At 40.3% G+C, this 26598-nt stretch overlaps 1 protein-coding gene across 1 annotated transcript; it reads left to right on the forward strand.

Annotated features, from left to right (window-relative positions):
- The first annotated feature begins 223 nt into the window (after window positions 1–223).
- LOC139725177 (uncharacterized) lies at window positions 224–17962 on the forward strand. Its single transcript, XM_071636273.1, has 3 exons — window positions 224–409; window positions 7970–10740; window positions 12294–17962. The coding sequence occupies exons 2-3, from the start codon at window positions 8019–8021 to the stop codon at window positions 17933–17935; spliced, it is 8364 nt and encodes a 2787-aa protein (XP_071492374.1). The 5' UTR covers window positions 224–409; window positions 7970–8018; the 3' UTR covers window positions 17936–17962.
- The last annotated feature ends 8636 nt before the right edge of the window (window positions 17963–26598 follow it).

Genomic DNA, 26598 nt, shown 5'->3' on the forward strand with positions numbered 1-26598 from the left:
CCGAGTGCCATGATTGATAGTGGGCATCTTCGGCAAGACAAGATAAGAGACAAGACAAGTAGCTGCGATGGCTTTCCATAGTACTTCGCCCTCTGTGATTTAGTCATGTGCCGCCGCGCCGCCGCGTCCATGTTGTAACACCCAGTCGCGGCACACACCATTCGACATGCATGCAGCTAGCTAGCTATAGCGCGTTAGCATTGAAGTCAACATTACACCCACGGCCACACTGTATTTGTCTGGGACCTCGGATCGGACCCAGAGTGCCTCGCACGTGTGGCTTCCAACTCGTATCCTCATGAATTTTGGCCTGTAACCAGGATGGAAATCAAGATAGGATAGCTTGAGAGTCTATCGGATGATGGTGGCTGCGACAAAAGCTACGACTCGGTGATAGACTGCAGTGCTGGTACGTTAGCAAGGTTACAGGCTAAGTTCATGAGTTAGGGCTCTCAGAGTCAGAGCCGTCGTACAGCTTGTGTATTGTAGCTTTTTTAAATTTGTGGTTCCATTGGAATCTTCAGCATTTTTCCAGTATGTACATGGCCATGGGATTTCATAGAATTTCAGGAACGAAATGTGATTCAAAATGTATGCATAAACATTAACTGTCTATGGCAAGGTGCGGGTCACCCCAAGTAATTTAGCGATTCTATACATTCTAGTTTCTACTTGCTGAACTCTCGTGTACTAGTGTGCGTTTGCGTGCAATTTGTTGGACTTGAAGTAATACGTGCATGGCGTGCAATCCGGGGTTTAATAATACTAATACTAGTCTAAGTCAGAGCCTATCCGAGGCTTAAATTATTGGCAGTGTATACAAGCACAACGCGTGTGTCTTTACCATCCAGCCACACGAGTGTGGTTGTAGCCGCCCCAGCCCAGCAGGGACCTGGACCCGCGCGCCGGCTGCCTGTGTACACTGGATCGTGGATGCGCGATTTGCAAGTACCCGAACAAACGAAGGCGAAGTCTCAATAACGACACAATGTATGATCAGTCGTAAAATCAAAAGTCCGAAATCAATTGTAACTTTAAATTCACCTCATCAAATCAAGAAAATGAGAATAAAGTTAAAAATGAAAAAAGTAAATTTGTCTAGATGGTGCGATAATATTAAATGGGATTAATCTAGGAGGCAGGCTCATGTTCATCGCTTTGCGGTGGTGCATGATCGCCAGTTGATGTGGTCACACACATTGCCGCGTGTTCCCCGCTACGCAATAAAAAGCTTCTTCGTGTGTGTGTATATACATTACACACGAGTGTGGCTGTATCCAGCAATTAGGGCCATGGCTACAACCACACTCGTGTGGCTGGATGGTAAAGACACACGCATGTGAGGCATCTGACTTTCTTTGCCCACAGCAGCCCCTCTCTAACCATGCTAACCTAACCCTAACCCTCATAATACATGTATAAACCTTAAACTTTATTACCTTCTTAGTGACTTACCCTTTGAGTTTTAATTTCAAACCCTAAAGCCACCTAACGTTAGAGTTAGAGTTCTAAATTTAATCATCTTCCTTTGATACACAACTGATGGCGGTGTATTATTAGGCCTAACGTTACAACTTCATGATTACAAATCCACACACCATCCATCCAGCCACACACACGAGTGTGGTTGCAGAAAAGAAATTTTATAGTGTAAGCAGTCGCCATATGCTTAACCGACAAGTAAATTTATGTCTAATTCCGCGAAAAACTTCTCATTTATAGTAATGACATTTGCTGGGTCATTTTTTCGAAAAACTGACCCAGCAAATGTCATTACTAGTAAATGAGAAATTTTTGCGGAATTAGACATACTTGCCGGTCAAGCCGTATGCGTGCATACAAATGAGGCGTCCAAAATTGAAGAGGGAGGGCCGGAGGGCACTCTTCATCACATCCAGTCATCTGATTTCAGTCTACGTTCAAGTCATAGTAAATTTACTGGTATCTTCTCATTTCATATCAATAGCCCGAGCAGATGCCATTGATGCAGCGAATGGGCTGTGTATAGTTAATCATATCAGAGATTCTCTATCTGGGGTATTTTTTATTCTTTATAACGCATTTTGCATTTTCAGAAACGCAATGTGGTTAATTGTTTAGATACCTGGTACTAAAGTTTCTATGATGATATATTTGAACCATTATGTAGAGTCTAGACCTTTTTGTTATTCACAAAATAAACAATGGGAACTTGAGTGCAGACTAACTTCAAAATACTGTATACGCTATATATTTCGCGGGGGTTTTATTTTCGCGAATTTCGCGAGTCGGGAGCTATTCGCGAAATTAACAACACGCGAAAATATTGCCTTCCAAAATGAATCCCTTGCCTTGATGATACGAACATTTCAGTACTAGAATACCATGTCACGGCTTACCGAACAGACCATACTGGCTAAGCTTGTTTACGCACGTCCACGTCTATACTTACGAATACTGTAGAGAGCCAATCCATTATCGCAAGGGGACCACTCATCAGAAATCTAGCGCGATGGGCTTAACCACTTCAAAAATGTTGAATTCTAACTTACTAGTTCGCAGAGTTTGGCAAGTCTTTTTCATGCAGTGTATAACTAGTATCATTCTTATATGCTAGTAAGTAGAAAATTCACACTTTCTTTGCCACTTCATATTTTCTCTGGTCCCCCAATCGCGAATTTAACCACTCGCGAAAATGTGTGACATCGGCAATTCGCGAAAATTTATGTACGCGAAAATTATAGCGTATACAGTAGCTTGACTGGGCCTTGAGCATTATGACATTTAAACCTTCCATTACCTGACCACTGTGACGTAAAGATGTTCTATAGACCGATTCGGGTTCGTTGAGGGCAGCAGACAATTTGTGGCTCTGGGCGCAGCCATAAGCTCATTTTGAGGTGTCTTAGCCGACCCCCCCTCCTCTCCCCCACCCCACGGGCAACGTGTTTATCGCGCACATGTAACAGAGGTTCGCGCACTAAGCAAGCGTTTGCGCACTCAGTACAAGACGCCTATTGGCTAAAATGACCATGCATCAGTTTTTCATTCCGCGCGCGGAAGGGGGTGGGGGAGAGGGGAGGGGGGGTCGTCTAAGACACCGCGTTAATGGCGCTGCCCATGCCAAAAATACACATAGCGCATCACAGAATCGGTCTATAAGACTGCACAAGAGAAGTGAGCTAAGTGAGAACCAGCTAGGTGACGGGACCACAGTAAACCTGTCTGCAAATGCTGGATTTGACTGCATTTTGAGTTGATTAGCTGTGATTGAACCATTTATCAAGGAACTGATGAGCCTCTATTGAGCTACCATGGTCTAATTGTATTGTTACAATGATCCCTCCTCAAATTCTCAACAATGAAATAGACTACATTTGTACCTGGTACCGTATAAGCTGTTATTTTCATGAGGATTTAATTTTCACAAATTTTGGGAGTCACTGTTGGACCACAAATCTAACAACTTATGAAAATGTCACCGTAGCTAGTACCGGTAGCACTTGCACTTTTTTTAAAGGAAGGCCACTGTGTCAGTTTGAGTCAACAACATCCCACAAAAATGTTCATGACCTCCTCATTCACAAAAAATATCTGTACGCAGAAATAACAACGCACATGTATTTAGTTAATTAGTACTGGGTAAGGTCTAACAACTGTGCAATTCAGAGATAATTCAATTTCTTTGGAATTTTGAGAAGTGTCCCACAGTTTTGCCAAGCACAAAACCACAAGAACCTTTCAGCTTTGGCATTGTCAAGAAACTCTCACCAACTTTAGCCAGCTGCAAGCACAAAACCTTGTCAGTTGTAAAGGAGTCTGCCAAAGCAGCTCCTTTCAGGGTCTTTGCATGTACCAACATGTACATTGCATAATCCACCATTGTAGCCGCTCCTTGCGCAGCGACAGGGCATGGTCTATGGGACAACGTCAGTGGTGCATGTAGTCTTTCTAGCTCAGACTCCTTTATGACCGAGATAAAAGCTTTCTTTTACTTTTTTCCTGAATATTTGATTAATGATTTCTTTTTTCATTTAAGAGATATGTATCTTTTTGCCTTCCTGAGTAAATATTTCTGATACACATCTTGTCTGTTCGATGTTTTTCTTTCAGGCCAAATGAAGGACAAAATAGTATTTTGATGTTTGCAATTACTCCAAATGGTCTGATTAGTCCATTGGCCAAGACCTGAAAAATGGGTTATTGGTACCACCTGAAGTGGCAAAACCTTTTTGGTGTCATTTTGTTTGTCGGGCATATGCATATCAAGCTATGATAGCATTTCCAAATGAGTAGCTTAGTCATAATAAATGAATTTTTTACCAATTTGGTCTCTTTTTTTATATCCCTGTACTTCTATACAAAGGAGAGCACTGTCTTCTGTGTGTCCACAGGTGTTCTGTTGTAAACGCGGTGCACTTAGTCGTTATTCAAGGCAGCGAAGGGAATATCCAAAGGGTTATGATGTCCACATCATAACCTTTGGATATTCCCTTCGCTGCCTTGAATGAAGATTAAGCGCACCGCGTTTACAACAGCACGCCTGTGGACATACCACAGAACTCTATTCTGTGGGACATGTATAAAGAAGACAGTGCTCTTCTTTGAATACAGCAGTTAGTCTCAATTATAAAAATGAGACCAAATTGGTTAAAAATTCATTTTGTGTGAACGCACTTCCCCTTCAAACCCTTGAAAGAAAAATCTTATTACCACTTCAGTCTGCGAGCGACCTCAACTCCGAATGCTAAATAATCTTTTTTTTTCCTTTTGTTGATATTTTTCACCACGGACAAAAAGTTTGTACGTGGGGAAAAATAAGTCACACCCCGGGCCCTGGCAGCACTTTAAATACAACATCTATTTTACAGTGTTTACTATGGTACACTGCACCAAACAGAAGATGAAATTAATTCCATTTGCATGGAATAGAAGATCTCCATTATATCTACCTTAAAGGCTTTTTCGGCACAATTGTTCATGTGCAAGCACACGCATTGATGACACATTGCCCAGCATTGCATATTTACAGTTGTTGTCCATGGCCAGATTCATGTGTCAGCATTGTCCTGGACATTGATGCATGAATGCTATATGAGAAGTCGAGTACAACCATTTTTATTTCTCCCCCAGAAAAGGCTTCTCATTTGAAACAACACAGCCAACTTTCAACTTTACATGAAGTTGTACACAAAAGTTGCGGTACTCCCTGCTCTGCCAATTTCAGGGTGCACATAAGCTTAAATTGCAAAAGCAGAGTCAATCCGCATCAAAATGCTGTTCATGGGGATGCAGTAATTACCTCCGCCAAGGGGAGAGGTTATGTTTTTGTTACCGTTTGTTAGTTAGTTCGTTTGTCCCTGTGCAAAATAACTCAAAAAGTAGTGAATGGATTGTGATGAAACTTACTGGAAAGGTTGAAAATGACACAAGTAACAAAATTTCAACTTTTGGTAGTGATCCGAGAATTTTGGGGGAATTTATGAAGGATTTTGATATTTTGGCAGGTAGGGTCAATGAACTTGGGAGTTCAGGCTGCGCGTATTTGAGGTTTGCAAATGTGTGAATGGCTGCCAAGAAAAATGGATGTTTCAGTTGTAATTACAGGTGTTCAGTAGAATTTTCTCTTCTTTGAATGGCGATTTTAAGAGTAAGATTAGGAACATGATCCAAATCTCACTCCCTGTTATCTAGAACACGCTTACTGTAACATACATACAAAATTGTACATGTAGCAATGTTCGAGTTACACACATTTCAAGTAGGCACAGATTCATGGTGGCAATGCACTTATTGCAAAAAAGCGAGATTTTGAGATCTATAACAGAGAAAGAATCCAGACCCATAGACTCGAAAATTTGAACTCTGGGTGTAGGCATAGTGTGGCTCTTTCCCCATGTTTATGCTCAAGAGTTTTTCATGACCAAATTTGTGGGAAAGACAATGTACATGTGCTGAACTTTTCAGTTTATGTATCACAATACAACTTTAAGAAATGATGAAAACATGGTTACCAATGGGTACAGTTCATTATCCTAAAAGCTCACTATTCTGAAGGGTTTATCAATTTGAAAATGAAGTAAAGGCTCATTATTCCAAGTGTTTGTTAACCGAAAACAAAATAAGGTTTGTTATTCTGAAGGTTTGCTGGTGCGAAAAGAGGGGGGGGGGGGGAGGGGTTCTGGTTCTGGATCTGGTTCCAGGATTGCACAAGCACTAACCCATTTGCAGTTGTGCCATGAAACCTTCAAACGTGTCATACGAGTCATTTGAAACTGTGGTCTCACATTGTCAACATACTGTAAAAGTGGATATTTTCGCCCGACTAATTTTTCACGCTTGGCCAGGTAAGAAGAGTTTCGCGTGTTTTTAATTCAGCAGAATCAAGACATCATGCATAGGAACATATGGCAAGCAAAAATATTCGCGTGCTTTTATTTTCGCGCTAGTTTCTGGTTGTGCAAAATGCGCGAAAATTTCAACACCGCGAAAATTTCCACTTTTACAGTATACAACAGACCTGGCCTCTGGGGGAGAATATTGTGATATGGTGTTGGTAAAACACAATCATTTCGAAATTCCCTGACCCTGTGTGTGTGTAGTATTCACACACTGCACTAGGCAAGTAATCACAATGGTAAAAAAAAAGGTGTGGAAGAGGAGACTTATGTGGGCACTACGCTCCAAGAATTGATTTTTATAAACAATTTTGAATTTCAGGCTCTGCATGCAAAGCTACGTATATATGTAACCTTTGTTAATCCCAGTGGCTAATGACTGACAGGCTTCAGGCAATGTGAGATGTGGAACATGGTATTTTCCGGGGGGGGGGGGGGGGGGGGGTCTAGGGCAATAACCCCCTGGGCAATAACCCCCTGGGCAATTACCACGGACCCTTCCCATGGCCCTAATTCTAATCCTAATCCTGAACCTAATCCTAACCCTAACCCAAACTACTAACCCTAAACCAAACCCCATCCCTAATCTTTACTCTAACCTTACCACTAGCCAGAATTTAGTGGGGGGGGGGGGGGGGTAATTGCCCTGATACATCCTAGGAGTATCTTAATATTTTTATGTCAAGTTTTATCACATGTCAAGACTGCATTCTTTCCTACTTTTCTTCAGCATCTAGATTATTCTGGAAGTTACTGGTTCATGTGTGACCCTGCATCACAAAACCAACAAAAAGTTGCCAGAAGTGGATTTTTAGTAAAGGGTAGATTCTGAAAGAGCAGACTGTAAGCTTTAAAATGATGTATGACCCAAGTCAAATAGACTCCCCAAACCTATCTAGATACTGGAAAGAAAGCACAAACTCTGTGTGAACTGAAAAGTGTGAACTAAGAAAAGAGGCTTTGAAGTACACCGTCTATTCAAGCACTTAATCTTATACCAAGCCGTGCTAGCTGTGCGATGAAAGACACAAAACACAGGATGTAAACCACTGGAGCAACGACAATGAAGAGAATTATCAGATTATGCTGATATTAGGCATGTTGTATCAACACATTCTGTCCATGATTAATGCCAACTTTCAAAGCAGTAGCATTATGCCCTCAAAAGTTATGAGACTTGAAAGTGAAGAGTTAGCAAAGGATTTCAAGAAATGAAAAGTGGGCCTCTACGACATACCTGATCATTCTACTCCACTCCCCCCCCCCCCCAAAAAAAAGGGGGGGGGGGTTGTAGAAAGACTAGTGAAAATACACTTCCCACTCATGTTATGATCCCAAACTAAAAGATTAATGCAGAAGGATAGCGCTTTCAGATAAGAGGAAAAACTGACCCATTCCACCTTTTTTTAGTCCTCACACAAAATCAAGGGGTGAGGAATTTTTGTTTGTTTTGTAATGAACGGTCACATACTGGTATGCTTTGTCTTATGATAAGACAGCATTTCCCATGCATGTGGTAGTTAAAGCAGCCTGATTTTTGCAAAAGTTTATCCCTTTTATCTCACACTTGGATATGGTATTTTCTTTTACAGATGAGCCATCAGATTCCTGAACAGTCAAGGTGACAAAGGCGATATCACAATGGCAAATATCAGATTTGGCTGTGCTTCAGGATCCATTTCTAGCCAAGGAGAATTCCCAGACAGTGTTCTCTGCATGTTGCAGGGTCCCGCCAAGACAGATCCAGATTCAGTAAAGAAGTTCCTCCTGGAATCTCACTTCTCGGACTTGGAGAGGATTGTCTGTAACACAAGTGGCTCCTATAGATGGGGCCAGCTAAACAAGGAAAAATTGGTGAGACTTCAGCGAATCTTTTTCAAAGCTTTTAAGGTCGAGGACTCTGACAAGACCCAAGCCTGGCAGAGCTATTGCAGCTTCATTGACAGGGCTGGAGATAAGCTGCGATCAGAGCACTGTCGTGTGCCAGAGGAAGTCATCCATCGTGTGGCACATGATTGTGGTCATGACATCTTTCATATCATTCAGCAGCTTTCACGGCACATTCTGAATGACAATGAAAGGACATTCTTCAATTCAAGTGGAACAGATGGCTTCCAGCCTCTGCCTGAGCATAAACTGGATGCCCTTCGCGATGCTTTCCTCAGGATCTACAAACTTCCACTGGCTTGTGAACAGGAAGTGTGGAGCAGTTGCCTTAAGCAGATAGACACAGAGGCTTTGGTTCGGAGAACACAGTACATGGAAAAGCTCTTCCCACATTGGAAATCGGATCTCGCATCTGTCAAACCCACAGAAAGCATTCCAACACGGACAGTCAGTCTCAGTCCAAGTACAGAGCATGTGAGAGAGTATGGTGGAACTTGCAATGGAGAGACAAATCAAATTTCAGAGACAAGAAATGCTCCTGATATTGAGGTGCTAGAAGTCTGCAAAGTGAAAAGCATTTCATCCTTGGCTGTAGAAGAATATGAAGAAAAACCTGTGACTACTACCCAGAATCCTGCAAGTAGTGGAAGCCAAAGTCATATGACACCACAAATGCATTCAAAAGATGTGCTTTCCGAGGGCAACAGGACGGATTTGTCTATTGGCCCAAGCAGTGAGTATGGTGTCATGTCAAGTAAGAGGAAAATGCTGGAGGACACAAACAATGAAGCAAAAAAACAGATGATTAATTCAGCAATCGAGAATCAGTCTCAGGCTTCCAGGCAGGGTCTTCCCGAAATTGCGATGAATGCATTATTACAGTTGGCTCAAAGTGGTACAAACTGTTCTACAGATGCTGCACCAACTATATTATCAAAAGCTTACCCAGCCCCTGAAAAAAACATCCCTCAAAATTTGCCATCAACCTTTGGTGCAGGTCAGGTGTCTGTACAGGAGCAGGATCTTGCAACTCTCTCACAGTCAGTTGTCGAAAGTGTTTCTGCCCCGCAAACAACTTCTTCATCTCACTTTTCAAATAGTGTGAACTCGAGCCATATGAGTCAATCATTGCAAGTACCAACACCTGTAACTTTGCACACAGCAAATATTACAGATTACCCCAGACTGGAAATTAGCCAGTTAATGAGCCCCATCCAAAGGCCAGTAACTCCAGGATATCAAGGTAGCCAGCCACACACCCCCTATGTGCTAGTCAGTGGCACAGGAACAGTACAGAGACCTTCCTTTCAAAGCCAACCAACTACTGTCACAGTCCTGCCATATCCTCCTGGCAATTTCCAAGGAATGAATGCATTACCCCCTCCACAAGCCTCTCTCATACAAAATTGGCAAGGGCCAGTTCTCGAAAGTCATGCTCATTCTGGTGCTGTGTCAAATCTAGTCTGTGCTGGCCCTAGCCAAGGTGTGAGATTGTCTGGTGCAGGCTTGCCTTCTGTCAATGTTGCTATCTCACCTTCTGGGACATCTTTAATTTTGGTCAACCCCAATCCTAGGACAGAAATACCTGCCCCTTCTGTCCAGAATGTTGCCAGCTCTCCAATCCCTACGGGAACCACTGCAGTCTCTAAACAGATGGAATATTCTATTGATGAGAAGTTGGAAACATCTCGGAGGAAAAGAAAGGCTCACTTTGAGGAGAGGGCAGAATTTTGTAAGAAAGGGAAGAATGTGCACAGTGAGGAAGAGGATGAGGAGGTGGAGACAAATCAGACTGTTCAAACGGAGGCAGAAATCATGGCAGAAGATATTCTTGTCCAGAAATTGCAAGCAGTCTCAGGACACAAACTGTACGTTGTTGTGGAAATTGTGAAGCACTGTGTTGGCGCACTACATTCTTTCAATATATTAGCACGTAAACTCACCAAGAGGCAGTTTCGAGTTTTCAAGAGACTCTATGCTCGTGTGTACAAAATTAAGCTCAAGAAACATGCCGATGTACAACATTTGAAAAAGCTCATCAATGAGGTTTGCAGTTTGCCATTGCATCAGTTCGGAATTGAGGAAGCCAAGGAAGTGCATGAGGCTGTAGTTAGCCTTGCATCTGTTGGTTTGTCGGCATGTCAGAAGGTAAACAAACTAGCTGCTGTGCTATTCTCAGAAGAGGAGCGGACCTACAGCAGTCCAACAGGGAGCTCATCATATCCTCCATTTTGTAAGTCAAGGTTGTTTGTCTTGTGCCACGCATATTTTGCAGTTACCAGGTGTCAGTGGTACAAACAGAGTCGAGAAGCATGTAATGTGAGGACTATGCTTTATCGCACAGCAAAGGAGAGACGGCTGCAGTCGAGACTCAGAAACCAGCTTGGCAATGATGAGGATTGCTTCATGTCTCCCCACCAGTATGAAGAGAGTAATCTCCAGAGGAAACAAGATGGCTTGGTGTCAAGCAACAGAGGTGAGAATCTCTCCTGCCCAATGTTGTCAAAGAATTCATGCCAGCTGGTGAATGCAAATTTGTGATCTCTTCATAACTGTCCCATTGATTTCTAAACAAAAAAAAAAAAAAACTATGATAATAACTATCATCTGAAATCAGTGTTTAACTTTTGATTTCAGTGCACACTATTCATCTCCAGAATTATCAGCAGAATTATCAAGGCTGCAGTGCACTGTTAGTGTTTTCACCGTGATCTTTGATGGTCGATGAAGGTTGTAGCATTGAAAGTTATGAATTCTGGAGGTAAATTGTGTTTACTGAGATCAAAAGTTTAACACTAATTTCAGATGAATTGCTAATACAGATGTGCTTCAAATCTTGTAAAATGTATATTTCTTATTGAAACATAATTTAGCAAGTGTGATCTCCTCCGGGGGCTGTTCGTTATTCCGAAGGTTTGCTATTCCAAAGGTTTGTTATTCCGAAGGGTCGTTAATCCAAAACACACAATTCCCTATACCTAGAGGTTCGTTGATAATCCGAAAATGAAAAAGGGTTTGTTAATCTGAACATTTGTAGTGTTATTCCGAAGATTCGTTCATCCGAAAATGAAATTCTGAACAATGAACCTTCGGAATAACAAATCTTTGGACTAAAGAGCCTTTGGAATAACGAACCTTCGGAATAACGAGCTGTAACCATCTCCTCCTCCCTCCACTTCACCCGAAAAAGATGTTGCACTACAATATCACAAGACTTTAATTGTTATCTGCAGAGGATACATTCAATTCCCATGGATTTCATGTCACAAGAGGAACTTTTGTGAAAATTTTTTGTACAATGGGATCATCATGAAGTGAAAATATCATCACTGACAATTGAAGTATATTGTATGTACGTGCAAATGCTACCACAGGTTTAAAAAAGGATTGTACTTTTTTTTTTTCAATCCTATTGCAAGACTCGTTACTAACCTCTCCTGGTGGTGGCCTGTTTTGGGGCCACAAAAATTATCAATTTTCACGGTTTTTTCATTCCCCCCCCCCCAAAAAAAAAAAAAAAAAGAAAGAGAAAAGACATAAGGATGTATAATTTTAACAAAATGGAAAAATACAATAATAATATGTGAAAATATGAATGTGTCGTAATTATGATAATGGGTTGCAATCAAATACAAGTGGAATGTCATTAGATGATATTTAGTCTACAGATAAGCTGAAACTAAAGTTATACCACCTTGGCACTGGCTAAAGGGATAACATCAAATCTATACTGAATTCCCTGAAACACATGTGGATTCAGCGTATAATGCAGGAAGAGTTGGAGAGCATTCGTTGAAAGGTTTAAGAAAAATTCTGTCTTACACAATTAAGGGAGTAGACAAGCGAGACAATGGCAGAGGTCAGAGTATGATGAATGTGTGATATGGAGAGTCATTTCACGGGTGTTCTTGCCTGACAGCTCCTTTTATCATTGAGTAATTTGAGGATTGCAGAGATATTGTTTGTTTTTGTTTTTTTGAGCAGATAAGTTGATTCAAAATTTCTGTGAATCCTTTGTTTGCAATGCAGATACAGGGCATGCCGAAACAACAGGACATTTCATGGAGGAGCATGAGCTTGGTGCATATGTAATGAGTCATGCAGACTATTGCAGGATGAAGGAACTTTTTCCCTTTCCTGTCAGCTCACGGAGAAAGGCTCTTGAGGTACTTACAGTGGCTGTACTGTCAACAGAGGAACTTCTACTTTGTGCAAATAAAGCATCTACCAATGATAGATCTGATATGCCAGTGAAGTTTGCCTTTCTGCGCCAAGCATTCTTCCTCCTGTTTCCTCAAGCATACGGAAGGCACTGCTTGGAATGGAGACTTTGCTCTATGGTACTATCAGACATATTATTGAGAATAGAGGAGGAGGCTTGTAAAGTGCAGTGTCTCGCTTTCCCAGTAAAGGTGAAGCTACTTCGACCAGGACTGATGATGGGAAGTAACAGTGTTAAAGAGGAGAAACAGACAGAGGAGACAGGAGTGCCTCCTCAAGAGCTGAGATTGCCAGAAAGTGCCAATGGACCTGTAAACAACCTTGGTGCCTATGTTATTGATCATGTGATTGCACTTCATCTTGACATTGTCAAGAACCATCCTTCAGAAGAGTCAAGGGAAGATATCCTGAAGCATATCATTAAGAAGGTCATTGCCGATGACAGGCACTCGAATTCAGTCCAGGATATTCAAGTGTACCTGGCACTCCTAAGGCAATGCTTTTCATGGACCTTTCCAGATGAATCAGATGCTCTTTGGGCCAGGAGATGGGACCAAGGTGTTGATTATGTGAAACGAATTGTGGAAAGACAGGAGGACTGTGTTTGGGAACGGCCACTTTTGATGCCACAGATGGTTTCACCTTCCAACATTAAACGTGAAGACACAGATGAGAGCACTTCATTGGTTTTTGGAGCAACCTGCCCGGTGGATAGACTTGGTGCCACAGTGTCTACCTCAGAAGAACTGTCAGAGATTGACAATATCTGGTCCAACCTAAGTGGCAGTGAGGAGTCATATGCCAAGAAAGCAGCCATCATGTTACTTCTGTCAAAGCTCTTCAAAGAGGATGATCTCGCAGCCATCCCAATATTCATGGCACTGAGTGGGCTGCCATGTACTGTCTCCAAGTTGACAAGACTGAGATATGCATTCTTCTGGCTGTTTCCACAATCAACATTGGAACAGGTTTCCATCGAATGGGCCTGGTGCTGGGCACAGGTCAACAATGTTTTGAGAGGGATGCTTCAAAAAGACAAATCTCTGACAGCCAAGCTGTCTGTTCCACACATGGCTTCTGTGAAATTGTCATCATCAGAAAACAAGTGGGATCCTGAATTGATGCCCTTCTTTGTGTTCAGTGAAGCAGTAGAGCCAGAATTGACACATCATCATTTCATGAAGACTCTGAATAGTGGTCGTTCCACATTAAAGACGTACAAACATGTCAAGTATCTTCACAATGGCACCATGCAGTTTCATAAACTCGGATCATATGTCATGACAGCACAGGAAGCAGCTTGGACAGAAAATTTCAGGAGGAAATGCTGGCGTGAAAAGCTACAGAGAATGCAGGTCTTGACACTCATAGTGCAGAGTCTGTACACAAAGAGTGAAGTTGTTCATCTCTACCACTTGAAGTTGAGTAAGAAGAAAGTGTTCTGTGAAATGAAGATGGCAATTCTTTGCCAAGTGTATCATTTGGTCTTTCCTCCCGAAACACCCCATGCTACAAAGAAATCATGGCACACTTGCTGGGAGATACTACAGCATGTCTGTAGAATCTTGAAAGACAAAGCAATTAAGAGTGGCTTGCTACAGCCCAAGCAAAGGCCTTCCAGAAGAAAGGAGAGGAAGGTGGGAGCACAAGACCAGAAATTGCTCGAAGCACAAGACCAGAAATTGCTCGAAGCACATGGGATGGAAATGCAGTCAAAAATGCAAAAGCCACTTCAGAAATCACATGTCATGGAAGGTGAAATTATCAGATCCTTGAAGAAGGGTGTGCCCACTATCAGCAGATGTGAAGAGGGAATGACAGAAACAGACAAGCACAGGAGAATGAAAAGGGACGTTGAAACACAGCAGCAGAAATCGCTTGAAGCGCAGAGCATGCAAGAGTGGTCGAAAGTGGACAAGACACTTGAGAAATCACATGAGATGGAAAGTGAAACAAACAGATCCTTGAAGAAGGACATACCCACAAGCAGCAAATGTGAAGAGAGAAAGACAGAAACAAACAGGCACAGGAGAATGGAAAGGAGGGTTGAAGCACAGCAGCAGAAATTGCTTGAAGGACAAAGGATCGAAGAGCAGTCAAAAGTTGACAAGCCACTGTCCCTACCACTCCAGAACCCTTTTCATCCTGGCTTTGTTAAGTTGCTGGAACACTTTTCATGGGATGTGAAAATTGTGATGAAGCTGATGATGAGGAATCTCTTCGAAGAAGATGAGCTGCTTGAATATGCAAGTGATGCAAACAGTGCATTGAATGACGGGAAGTTTTTGACATGCTACACAACATTTTGTGATATATTTGGTCTGGTGGAAAGGAGCATCTTCACAACTCTGGTCCGACACATCCTTCATGAACTCAGCCGACAAGAGAGTAGTAGCTTGTGGGACAGGTGGACAGATAAACAGGAACAAGGGCAAGTGAAGAAGTGTGCACGGTTGACTGCTTATAGCACCAGCGGAGAGAGAGCTGTACATGGAAAGAAGATGACAACAAGACTGTGTAAAGGCATCCTTGGTGTTAATGCACACAGACTGCCAGCCAGAAAGATCGACAGATGCAAATACATTGCAAACAAATTGCTTACCTTGTTTTTCTCTCAGGAGGAGAGATTGGCATGCAGTATGACTGGATTGCAAGGAATGTGTCACTTTGATCCTAGGAGGATCGCAGTTCTAAAACATGTCACTTTCACACTTGCTAGGGTATCCCCATCTCAGCGTGTGGCCACATGGAAGAAATTCCACAATGACATAGGTACAGACAGTCATCAGGATGTCAATGCCCATTTCAAAAAGGACAGGCAAGTACCGCCAAAATGTGTGGGCACTGACAGTAACATTGGCAAAAAGCAACTAAGCTCTCGGTGTGATCGAACAGGAACAACACAAGCACTTCTTGAATTGCCTGAAGCCTTAATGCAAGAGCTTTCTCAAAGTAATGAAAATCCATCAGAGGTACTCAAGAAACTCATGGCCCATCTGCTGCCATGTACAGATGGTCAGTACAGGTCTTCTCTGTGTGTTTCAGAGAAGATGATAGTAATCAGGGAGGCTTTCTGGAACATATGCAAGATCACAGAATCCAGGCAAGAAGAGACCTGGAATACAGCTCTGAAGAATGTATGGCGTGACCAAGTACTGTCCATTAGTACCATACCAGTTGTGAAGCCAGGGTCATTGTCCAATCAAGACTCCAAAGAATCCAGCTCACCAAACCAACTTGTTCAAGAAGAGAGTGTGTCAGTCCAAATTGAGTGCCAACCCGTGGTATCCATTGAGGATGATGACAATGCAGTGGAATCAAGTGCGTATGCAGGCCCATGTAAAAATACAGAGAAAGCCACTGAGGAATATGTCTTGAAATCAGTGCTGGCTTGTGTGCATGAACATGTTCGCACAGGCTGCATGCACCAGGATGAGGTCATCGATGAACTTATCTGGTATATTTTCAGTGGAGATGAATTGCTGGAATTTCCTTCAGGAGAACAGTTGATGTCATCACATCGAACGGAAGCTCTTAAAGCTGCAGTCTCTGAACTCTACAAGGCGACCGAAGACACAATGAAATCATTGGAGAAATTGATTGAGGACAGGTTAATTAGTGCTCAAAACAATGTGAAGACCCAACTGAAATGGATAGTTGGTTTCAGTCATGAAAAAGATGAAGGGAACAGTGTGATGTCATACCCACAAATGCAGAATCTGTCAGACAGAGTAAATGAAATGAGATCCCTGTTGATGACACATGTTACTGCTGCTGATCGAATTAACATTGTGAATGGTGACTTCAAGCAATTGAAAGTGAAAAAGGCAAAAATTGTGATGGATGCCTTCCAAAGATACTGCAGGAAAACGGGAGAAGAACTAGAAAGGAAGGATGTCATGATCCTCATTTATAACTTGACAGTTGAACTGCAAGACATTGTCAAAAGAAGTTTCAAGCACAAGATGGACATAGCAGTGGACACATATGTTGCTCAAACTGTGAGTAATCTTGAAAAAAAGGCAGAGATGCTTAACAACGACCAGTCTGCATCTCCAAAGGTCTTGTTTGAATCAGTGCTAAGAGAGTTGATTGAGGTCTTTCAAACAGCTGGCCTTGTCCCGACCGTGAGAGTTCTTGTAAATTATCTGTTCACACATGATGACCAATTGGTGTTGGCCTACAGCAGTGCCAGTGAGTGGCAAAGAGTGTTGGGAATCCAAATCAACTTGCTGGAGAGGACCGTTCTAAAGGTGATAAAGACTCCGTCAAATTATCGGGAGAATGTTTGGTCATGCATTACATGGATCATCTCACAAGAGGTAACCAATGTCCATCCTGCAAAGTTCCTTAAACAAAATTCCTTGTTCCCTGTTTTGGCACCTGTTTATTGCCGTGAAGCAGTTCGCAAGTGTGTACTGGAAGCTTTTCTCACTGCAGAGGAGCGGGAAGAGTTTTGGGTCAATCCACAACACTTTGAGAAGACATATGCTAGGAGTGTGAGTCAGATGAAAAATATGTACTTTCTCATTAGGAACACAGCATCCCATGACCAGGTGCAAGAGTGGGAACTGGTTTGCACACGTGCCATGCATGAAGAAGGAGTGATTGCACTGGATAATGATAGAGCAGCTGATGACAAAATCCTGCCTGATCAGGAAAGTCAGATAGTGTCAGACAATCCAGCTGTCCAGATGAGTCTGGAAAAGGAAGTAGGCTCCATTAAATTGCCAAGCAAAGGCTGTGATGGCGAAGACAGTCACATGAAAGATGATGACATGAGAATAGTGGAGCAGAGACTAGATGAGAGCGTCACTGCAAGCACAGCTGGAGCAATCATTCCGAGTCATGAAAGGACTATTCCTCACACAGAAGTGTGTGATGAGGGTAACAACAACATCAGCAGTGACAATGAAGGTACATGTCATATGGCAGGAGAGAGAATGGAAAATCAGAGGATGCCTTCAGCAGGAGTGAATGTTGAGGAATGTGCTGATAGTGACATGCAAACATGTTTTCAAGATAAGACTGCAGTTGATGCTACACCTGATGTGAGTGAAGGAGAGCAAATAGTGGAGGATGACATTGTGGACACATGTACAGTTTCCACTACTGACACCATGAAAAATGACAATGACACTATGAACAGTATGGAATGTGAAGAACAAGAGAAGATGCCTCCAGCTGAAGGGAATGTCACAAAATGTGCTGAAAGTGACATGCAAACATGTTTTAAAGATGAGACTGTGGTTGATACTACTTGTGTAAGTGAAGAAGAGCAAATTGAGGAGGAGGACATTTTGGACACTTGTAGAGTTCCCAGTGCTGATGATGACACTTGTGAAGAAGCTACCCATGCCAATGATACACCAACCTCTGCTGTGTCTGTTCAACGTGTAGCTGAAGTGGATTGGGAAAGCTGTGTGAAGGTTTTCGACATGATTGATTGAGAGAAGGATGCTGAGGAAAGCAGGGTCTCCCCCACTCACCTCAAATAAGTGCAGAATGATTTGGATGGATGTTTGGTGTGATCATGGCATATTGGGATAGTTAGGCCTGTAGACATCCAGTAAGGCTGTGGTAGATACCCTGTGGTAGATGCAAGAAAGGGATAGTGCACGTAGAATGCTGTGACAAAACATCCAAGAGAGGGTTACTGAAAGAGGTAACTGAACTTCGTCGGTTTTTTAAGTCCCACACTTGAAGGCGCATGTTGAGACAAGCCTAATAAGTCAGTACACAGTTAGAATCTGAGCATATGCAGATATTAGTATTTTCATAACTCTTCATGACAGTGACTTGCTGCTTATGTATTTTAAAGCTGGACAGGTCTTCATGACACCAATATGGTAGACATTTATCTTTAAACCAGACGCATGTAAGAGTGGACATTTGAATATATGTATCATTTTCGACCAAGTAGACGAAAGAGATTTGATGCAGTGCGCTTCAGTGTAAATTACCACTCTTTTTCTTGTGTGTTTGCAACTTCTCAAAGATTATTCCATGTTTTGTAAAATCTGTGGAGGTCCAGACATCACTTCGGACTCGTGCTACCATAAAATATGGACTGTCTTATTTGCCATCATAGTAGAATAATCCTAAGTGCACCTGAAAAAAAGATGAGGAGCTCATTGAAAATCAAAGAAAATGAGTATTTGAATCAGGTGTGGTCTGATTTTATTTTTGTTTTTGTTTTCTTGCAAATGTGCCTTACAAGTCATCTTTTAGTAAGTATGGATTCACTCAATGCTGCATTCTTTAATACAAGTTAGTTACATGAGTATGACATTCCTTGAGGCAGGCACTACTGGTGTAGCAAAAGACCACATCCTACTCAAGTGACTGTGTACAGAAAATGATCAGTGTGAATTTTTCCTTCAGCAGATAAGATTATCTGCAGAATTTTGAGCGTAGGAATCCGTACAATGTAACTACATTCAAGTTGTGATTATGCCTTGTTGTACAGTTGTAATCATACAGTGCTCTCTCGTTCCTCAATAATTTGTCACAATAATAAGTAATATACAAGGGCTGTAGCCATGAAGAGAGTCATGGGTTTTGTTGATAATTCATTATTAGCCACCCCCCCCCCTATTTTTTAACCAAAAGTGTGTACATGTGTTTGTTTGTTTGTTTGTTTGTTTGTTTGTTTGTTTGTTTGTTTGTTTGTTGTTGTTGTTGGGGGGGGAGGCTGCAGCCCCAGCCCCAGTTCTGTTCCTGTCCATGGTAACACACAACTTTTGACGTTCTGTGTTCTTTCCACAGTAATACTCATGCTTCTTATTGAGATTCAAGCTACTGCTTGAAGGTAGTCTTAGTTTTCATGCAATATCATATCACACAAATAGCATTTGATGAAATTAGAAAAGGAGTGCTAATTCCAAAATGTAATTGATGTTATTGTCACATGTATGCGGAGGCTGCAGAACACCTTGGTAACTTTCAGAGGATTTTTGTGTGTGTGTGTTTTTTTTTTTTTGTATGAAGGTGCATCCATCTGAATATTTGAAGATGGAATCAAATGATATTTGAATGCGACAATTTGCTGTTCTTCACTCAAGTATTGGTTCAACATGTCATGATTAGTGTTAAAGATACCAAGTGATGTTATATTACATATGCATTGGTGTATATTAATGAGTTTGCTTCAAGTTGTTCAGTAGAATGATTTTCTTGGTGATTCTTACCAACCCTTCCAGCTTTCATTATACAGTACATTGTATATTGTCAGTTATGTATGTAAGCTGTCTTGGACGTTGTGAGAGCAGTCAGGCGAATGTGCTGGCCTATTTCAATGTGCAGGAAAAAGTTATTTGGTAATTTACTTGTTGTATATTAGGTGTGTTTGTTAATTGATGAAGGACTTTCATGCACATACTCCTCAAAAGGCAGCAGAAAAAAGGGCATTTACATGTACTGGTGTGATCTGCAGTAATAGTGCACAAACTGTGACATCCAGTAAGGCCTGAGCCTGAAGGGCTATCAGTGAGAAATAAAGGCATCAATACCCGGATTACTGTAACATGCTTTGCAGTTACTGTACTTCCATAACTTTAGTTCAAAGAGTCTACGTATAGTATTCCAACATTTCGTGTCAGCCATGTTTGAAGATTATAAATATTTACAGTGTAAAGATGCTACACATACATGTATCAAGTCATTTTTGCATAAATTTGTTTGTTCTGTATACATGTAGATACTTTCGCGCAAAAAAAATGTTCACTGATATAGAGATGTTTTCCTTCTTTCTTTCTGTGATTCTCTCTCTCTCTCTCTCTCTCTCTCTCTCTCTTGGTTTTATGTTTAATGGTAATTATGTTTACTGTGACAGAATTTCAGGTGTCAACCACCAGTCTTCATGCAGATAAATTATGTTCATTGTTTGTGACCAGATTATTGAAGAAATGTTGCGAGTATGCTGCAATACAGATCTTGCATGTTGCTTGTTGCATTTCACACGTGTTCAGCTATGTTGAATTTGCCCTTACATTTGAGTTTTTGTTTTGTTTTGTTTTTTTAATCTCAAACTGAAGCATTTGGTGAAATAACCCAATGAGTATGGTACATATATTCACTTGCGTTTGCATGGTACTACTGTGTGTACAGATTGTATTTTGAAGAATGGAAGTAAAACTTAAAATGTGACATGAACAACATTTTTTTCCCCTTTCCGGACACTGAGAAAGGATTATCTTTACAGAGGAGTGAATAATATACTTCAAGTATATTATTCACTCCTCTGTAAAGATAATCCTTTCTCAGTGTCGTGGCCAAGATGTTTTGTGATCATAGACCTGTTCTAGGTGTTTGCATGTACAGTAAATTGTAAACTTTAATGCTGTACATTGTATTTTGTTCTATTTTGACTTTGTTTTATCCACTAAATAATCAAGCATAAGTGGTTACCCATCCTTCCCCATTGATGATTTTGTATCATTGTACATGAACAACGTTACGTATAAGCTGTCATTCACTCCATTGGATAACATTGCAGAATGTAAAGCAAGTTTTTTTTTTTTACTTTTTTTACTTTTTTACTTTACGCAGCATGTTACACCTTCAAGGGGAGCTTACTGTGGTGTTAAATCATTACGCGGATGATTTTAATTTTTTTTTAAAGACATTGGTACTTTTGGCAAGTCTTCTTTTGTTTACCATGTATTACAGCTGTACATATATTTTTATTGCTTTGATCATAAATATGACTCTGTTTCTGCATGTGCCAAGATCAGAACATGCTCATCAGAAAGTGACTAAGCTTAACAAATCTTTCTGTGCTTCAAGAATGGAGATGTTAAGGAGTTGTGTAAATATTTTTGTAGATAAGGCTAGATATAAGAGGTGGTCCAGGGCCACTAGAAATTTATCTGGGGCCACCAATTTTATCTTTGGATGGCCCAATCAGGCACTCTCGATTCAAAGTGGATTGCTATGTTTCCGTTTATTTCAGATCACTACATTACTTTTTTGGCCCTCTGAAATTTCAGATTTAAAGATTTTAGTGACCAGAACATGCCATCAGAGAAAAAAGAAAACTTAATGTCAAGCTCTGCTGGTCAGGTTTGCATTCATGCAACTGATTTTATGCTTCTGCACTGAAGTTTGGTAGAGGCATTATTTAATCACAGTTTAAGGGGAAAACAACACTTGATTGATTTTCTTGGTACATTGTACCATGTTCATGCATGCATGTGATGTGCAGATGTGTTTACTAGATTTTTGGCAAAATTCCCGAAGGTCAAAAGTTGAGGGTCAGTGAACTTAGTTGAATAGGGCATCCGTCCAATGTAACTTCATCTAGGAATGCCCAGTGGTATGCATTGTACAGTATTACAATTTGGTTGGAAGGGTAGAAGTGAAATATTAAAAGTTCAGCCCTTGCTCAATGTTCAAGTCAGTGAATTCATCAAAGTATAAGTGAAGGGCCATAATACATGAATAACCCATATAGACATGTGTACATGTAGTGATTATAAAGTGAGAAGCGGAAGTACAGTGTATCCCAATTGACTGTGCAGCAGTCAAGTTACTCTAGTTGGTAAATGCTTTTGCTGTGCAGCATTTGTTACTTCATTATGTGCTTTGTAACATTGACCCTTACTATGCTGTTGAAATTGGACAATTTCCTCTTTGCTAAAAAAAAAAAGAAAGAAAAAAAGAAAAAAAAAGTTTTTGTAAGTGGGACTCATTGGGGCCCTATTTTGTTGATGACTGATATTCATGGCTATCTAATTCATTGGTCAGTGTTTATGTAAAGACACTGACACACACACCCTCATCATGACAAAGGAATGTGCCTAATTTGGAGCACATTGTACTTTTTGAGGTTGCATTAAAAGTAAATGATTTGGAAACAGTGTGACTCTGCATTTTTGTTCGAATGTCAAAAAGTTTGTTCATAATATTCCTGCCCCGCCAGAAACACTCTTTGCCCCACAGTGTGTTCCCAGAGCCGGCTCTATGAACACATTATAACAAACCCAAGCAGCGTTACTGTTTGCACAATGGGCTTACAGAGTCAACAATGGGAACACACTGTGAACTCACACTACATGTATTAGAATGTTCAAATTTAACACTGCGTTTCACATTGTTGATAATATTTTTAATTTTTCTGGTATAGGAATGTGATTTGAGTGTTTTCAAGGGAGCTGATAATGTAAGTGGGTAAAGAAAAGTGCATCACACCAATAAATGCATTGTGTGTGTGTGTGTGTGTGTGTGTGTGTGTACATGTGTGCAAACTTGAAAAGGAATGTTGAGGAATTAAATTGATTTGCCGTAAACCTATGATACACTCACAACTTCACACACTCACACACACACAGACACACTCAAAACTTAATAATAGAACCTTGTCTCAAAACATTCTTTGCAGCTTAAACTAACTACCATTGTCTTGGTGTCTGCAAAGCACGAGTCAACCATATGCATTTTAGTACAATTAGTTGCTGTGTGATTGCACCTGTTAGTAGCAATTGAATACCAAAGACCCAAGTCCAAAAGAGAGAAATCTGAGGGGGTGGGGGGAAATATATATGTATATATATATATATATATATATATATATATATATATATATATATATATATAATTCTTTTATGGGAATGTGTATACGAAATTGAAAAGTAAAACTATAATTTGAATAATTGTCTTTGTACATGTAGATACATGTACATTATTTCACCAGGGGTCTTTAAAGATGATGGCTAAATTTGGATGGGGGGGGGGGGCAGTTCCTATACACATATTCAAGTAAAGTATAATTTTTAGCATAGGGCCTACTGCTGAATAAATGTTTTGTTTGTTTTTTTTAGTTTTAATGACTTACATCAGTTGCATGTACATGTATTACATAACTGGTGTTGAAATGTAGCAGGTGGGGAGTGTATACGCTATATATTTCGCGGGGGTTTTATTTTCGCGAATTTCGCGAGTCGGGAGCTATTCGCGAAATTAACAACACGCGAAAATATTACCTTCCAAAATGAATCCCTTGCCTTGATGATACGAACATTTCAGTACTAGAATACCATGTCACAGCTTACCGAACAGACCATACTGGCTAATCTTGTTTACGCACGTCCACGTCTACGAATACGAATACTGTAGAGAGCCAATCCATTATCGCAAGGGGACCACTCGTCAGAAATCTAGCGCGATGGACTTAACCACTTCAAAAATGTTGAATTCTAACTTACTAGTTCGCAGAGTTTGGCAAGTCTTTTTCATGCAGTGTATAACTAGTATCATTCTTATATGCTAGTAAGTTGAAAATTCACACTTTCTTTGCCACTTCATATTTTCTCTGGTCCCCCAATCGCGAATTAAACCACTCGCGAAAATGTGTGACATCGGCAATTCGCGAAAATTTATGTACGCGAAAATTATAGCGTATACAGTAGATTTTGAACAGCTACATCCAGCAGATTCAAAGAGTTTCTTGATGCAGAAACTACCTGGGAATTGCTCATACGATTGTACACTGAATTGTGTGTGTTTGAGAGAGAGAGTGTGTGTGTGTGTGTGTGTTACGAGTATATGGAAGTTTGATTGATGTGGTGAGAAGAATAGCAATGACTTTTCCTTTGTCTTCATAGGGTCGGTCACTAATCTGTACACATCAAACTGAATTTCTTTTATAATACCTGTACACGGAAGACTGAAAAAGCTACAGATGGAGTCACAAGTGAACTTACAATTTTAGGATCAATCTTTTTTTTAACCACTTTACATACCCTCAAAGCAAAATAGTCCTTGAAGCTTGGCAAAGGCTTGCCTGACTTGGCAACATTTAACACTTACATCCGACAGACTGGATTCTACGTACAGTGCACTCCCGTTACAACAAACATGAATATTATAACAAAATTCTGGGTACAAAAAAGTAAAAATTCAGATTGTAACATTATCCACTTTATGTATCTTTATCGTTTATTTGTTTGGTTTTTACAAAATTTCGATACAATGAAAGAAAAAATACCGGTCCCGAGGACTTCGTTATAACGGGAGTCCACTGTACCTGATATCTTGAAAAGAAAATGTGTGAACACCGGGACTAATTATTGTTCTAGGGTCCCAGTTTTGCTTGTGTATGTGTGTGTATATGTTTGTGTGTGTGTGTTTTAAATCATTAATTTAACGTGTTCCTATACAGTGACCATCATACTCGGTAGTTAAGATTTTTCTTGGCAAGTATGCTGCATTGCTTTAAATCATTTTTGCTTGCTTTAGTTAGGAGAAAGCTTCTGAGAGGCTTTTCCTGACATAGCAACAATAAATGAATATCAGCATGGAGAACAAGTGTAAGCCTATTCAAATTCATGATTTTCTTCCGTCGAGATATTTTTTCATTGCAACTGATTGACAAATTGCCCTACATCGACGTAAATAAGCACTGTATGTACGCCCATGATTTTTTATCATGGCTACTACTAAAACACTGATCAATTCAGTGCTTATTTACGTCGATGTAGGGCAATTTGTCAATCAGTTGCAAAGTGTAAGCCTCTCATTTATTCAGTTAGGGCAAATGAGCACATAACTGTACATAGTGTCATAGGCGCACAATACACTGTACTGTATCTTAATTTTGCTACATTCTACATCACTAAAGATGTGTGGGGGATGTATCACAAAGAATTTGAAGTTGAGATCTATTTAAAATTATGGTATGTCACTGGTTTTCCTGTTCAGTTTCATCAGTCTTGTAGAATCCAGTTTAAATCGCTGGCAAAACTTACAGAAAAATAATGTTGTCATTACATCACCTGAGAAACAGAAGAACACTATCATGCTCTACAGTTTTAGTGCACATAAAAATGGAACAAACAATTTTAATGAAATAAATAGATAGTTTACTTACTTGACAGTGGTAAGATTTATAAGCATTGTTCCAAATACATGGTAAAATTGTACCCTTCTGGTTTTACTTTTTGACATTTTGCTGAAAATAAAAATCTAAAACATTGATTACACCATAGCGTAGAGGAGATCGAGCTCTACAACATGATACCAAAAGCTCAATCCCCCCCCCCCATTGAAAAATGTGTTTTTGATCTCTGTAATTTTGTTTGATGTTGTTTAATAAAAAAAAATGAAAGATGAAAAAAAAATGTGAGGTCCTTTTGGCTCTCAACTAAGCATTTATTTTATCATGTAAAATGATTGAAAAGTTTTCCAAATAGAATACCAATGAAGACACACACAGCACACCATAATTCTAAGTTGAATAGCAGCATAAAGGGAACCAACACATTCATGTGAAATTATTTTTATTCAAATGTTTGATATGTGTTCGAATTGATATCTGCAAGTTTGAGCCAAATCAGCCAAAAAATAACGAAATTCCAGCTTTGGAAGTTTAACAGTCACTAGAGGGCAGCAGACAGCTTGTGATGTATTTGTTGATATGTCTCCAAGGTTTAAAGGCATAATTTACCAGATGAAACAAAAACCCAGCATTAGTGCTTTGAATTAGTTCTAAAATGTGAGTTAGGGATAGAAAAAACCACTGTGAAAATTTGAATGGGTGAAGTCAATGTTAAGTATTGTTAAATATACAAAATGTGAACAATAGTTGCAATAAAAATGTTTCCAGACGAAACTGTCTACAGTTATGGTTCATTGAAAAAAATACTGACATCTCCTTATATCTTAGGCTTTATTATATGGGAGGATGTTTTATGGTGCAGCAGACCTACACATCAATTTATGCATGAAAGGCGACATCTTGAACATTTTTCAAGTCACTGCTCCCAAAGGTAAACTGGACCTTTAATACTCAGAAAAATGTCCCATTTTTCAACTTTTCTTGACGATTGGCCTAATTCCTCTGAAATCTAAACATGGCACGAAGTGATGCACTTTGCATGAGTTTTATTTTGAAGTTGAACCGTGTTTATATGAAAATAATGTGAATCAAGAGAAAACTGTAAAATACTAAAAATTTTGGTAGAAAATAAAATTATTGGAGAGTGGTCCACAAGTTACATCCTAATAAGTCACCCTGTACGGTTCATTGAATTCAAAGAGCCGCAGCTTCCCTATTCCTGGTCCGATTCAACTCAAATTTGCAATGAATAAATGAAATATGTCAAGCATGTGTATA

This window comes from Diadema antillarum, unplaced genomic scaffold, assembly GCF_040938485.1.
Source record: "Diadema antillarum isolate AM-2024a unplaced genomic scaffold, OU_Dant_1.0 scf00000016, whole genome shotgun sequence".
Classification (NCBI taxonomy): domain Eukaryota; kingdom Metazoa; phylum Echinodermata; class Echinoidea; order Diadematoida; family Diadematidae; genus Diadema; species Diadema antillarum.

What these genes read in the sequence shown, in the direction of transcription:
- LOC139725177 (XM_071636273.1), top strand. Translation starts at nt 8,019, where the DNA reads ATGGCAAATATCAGATTTGGCTGTGCTTCAGGATCCATTTCTAGCCAA. An exon ending in CTTGGTGTCAAGCAACAGAG is followed by an intron (nt 10,741 to 12,293) that starts GTGAGAATCTCT and finishes TTTGCAATGCAG; the next exon opens with ATACAGGGCATGCCGAAACA.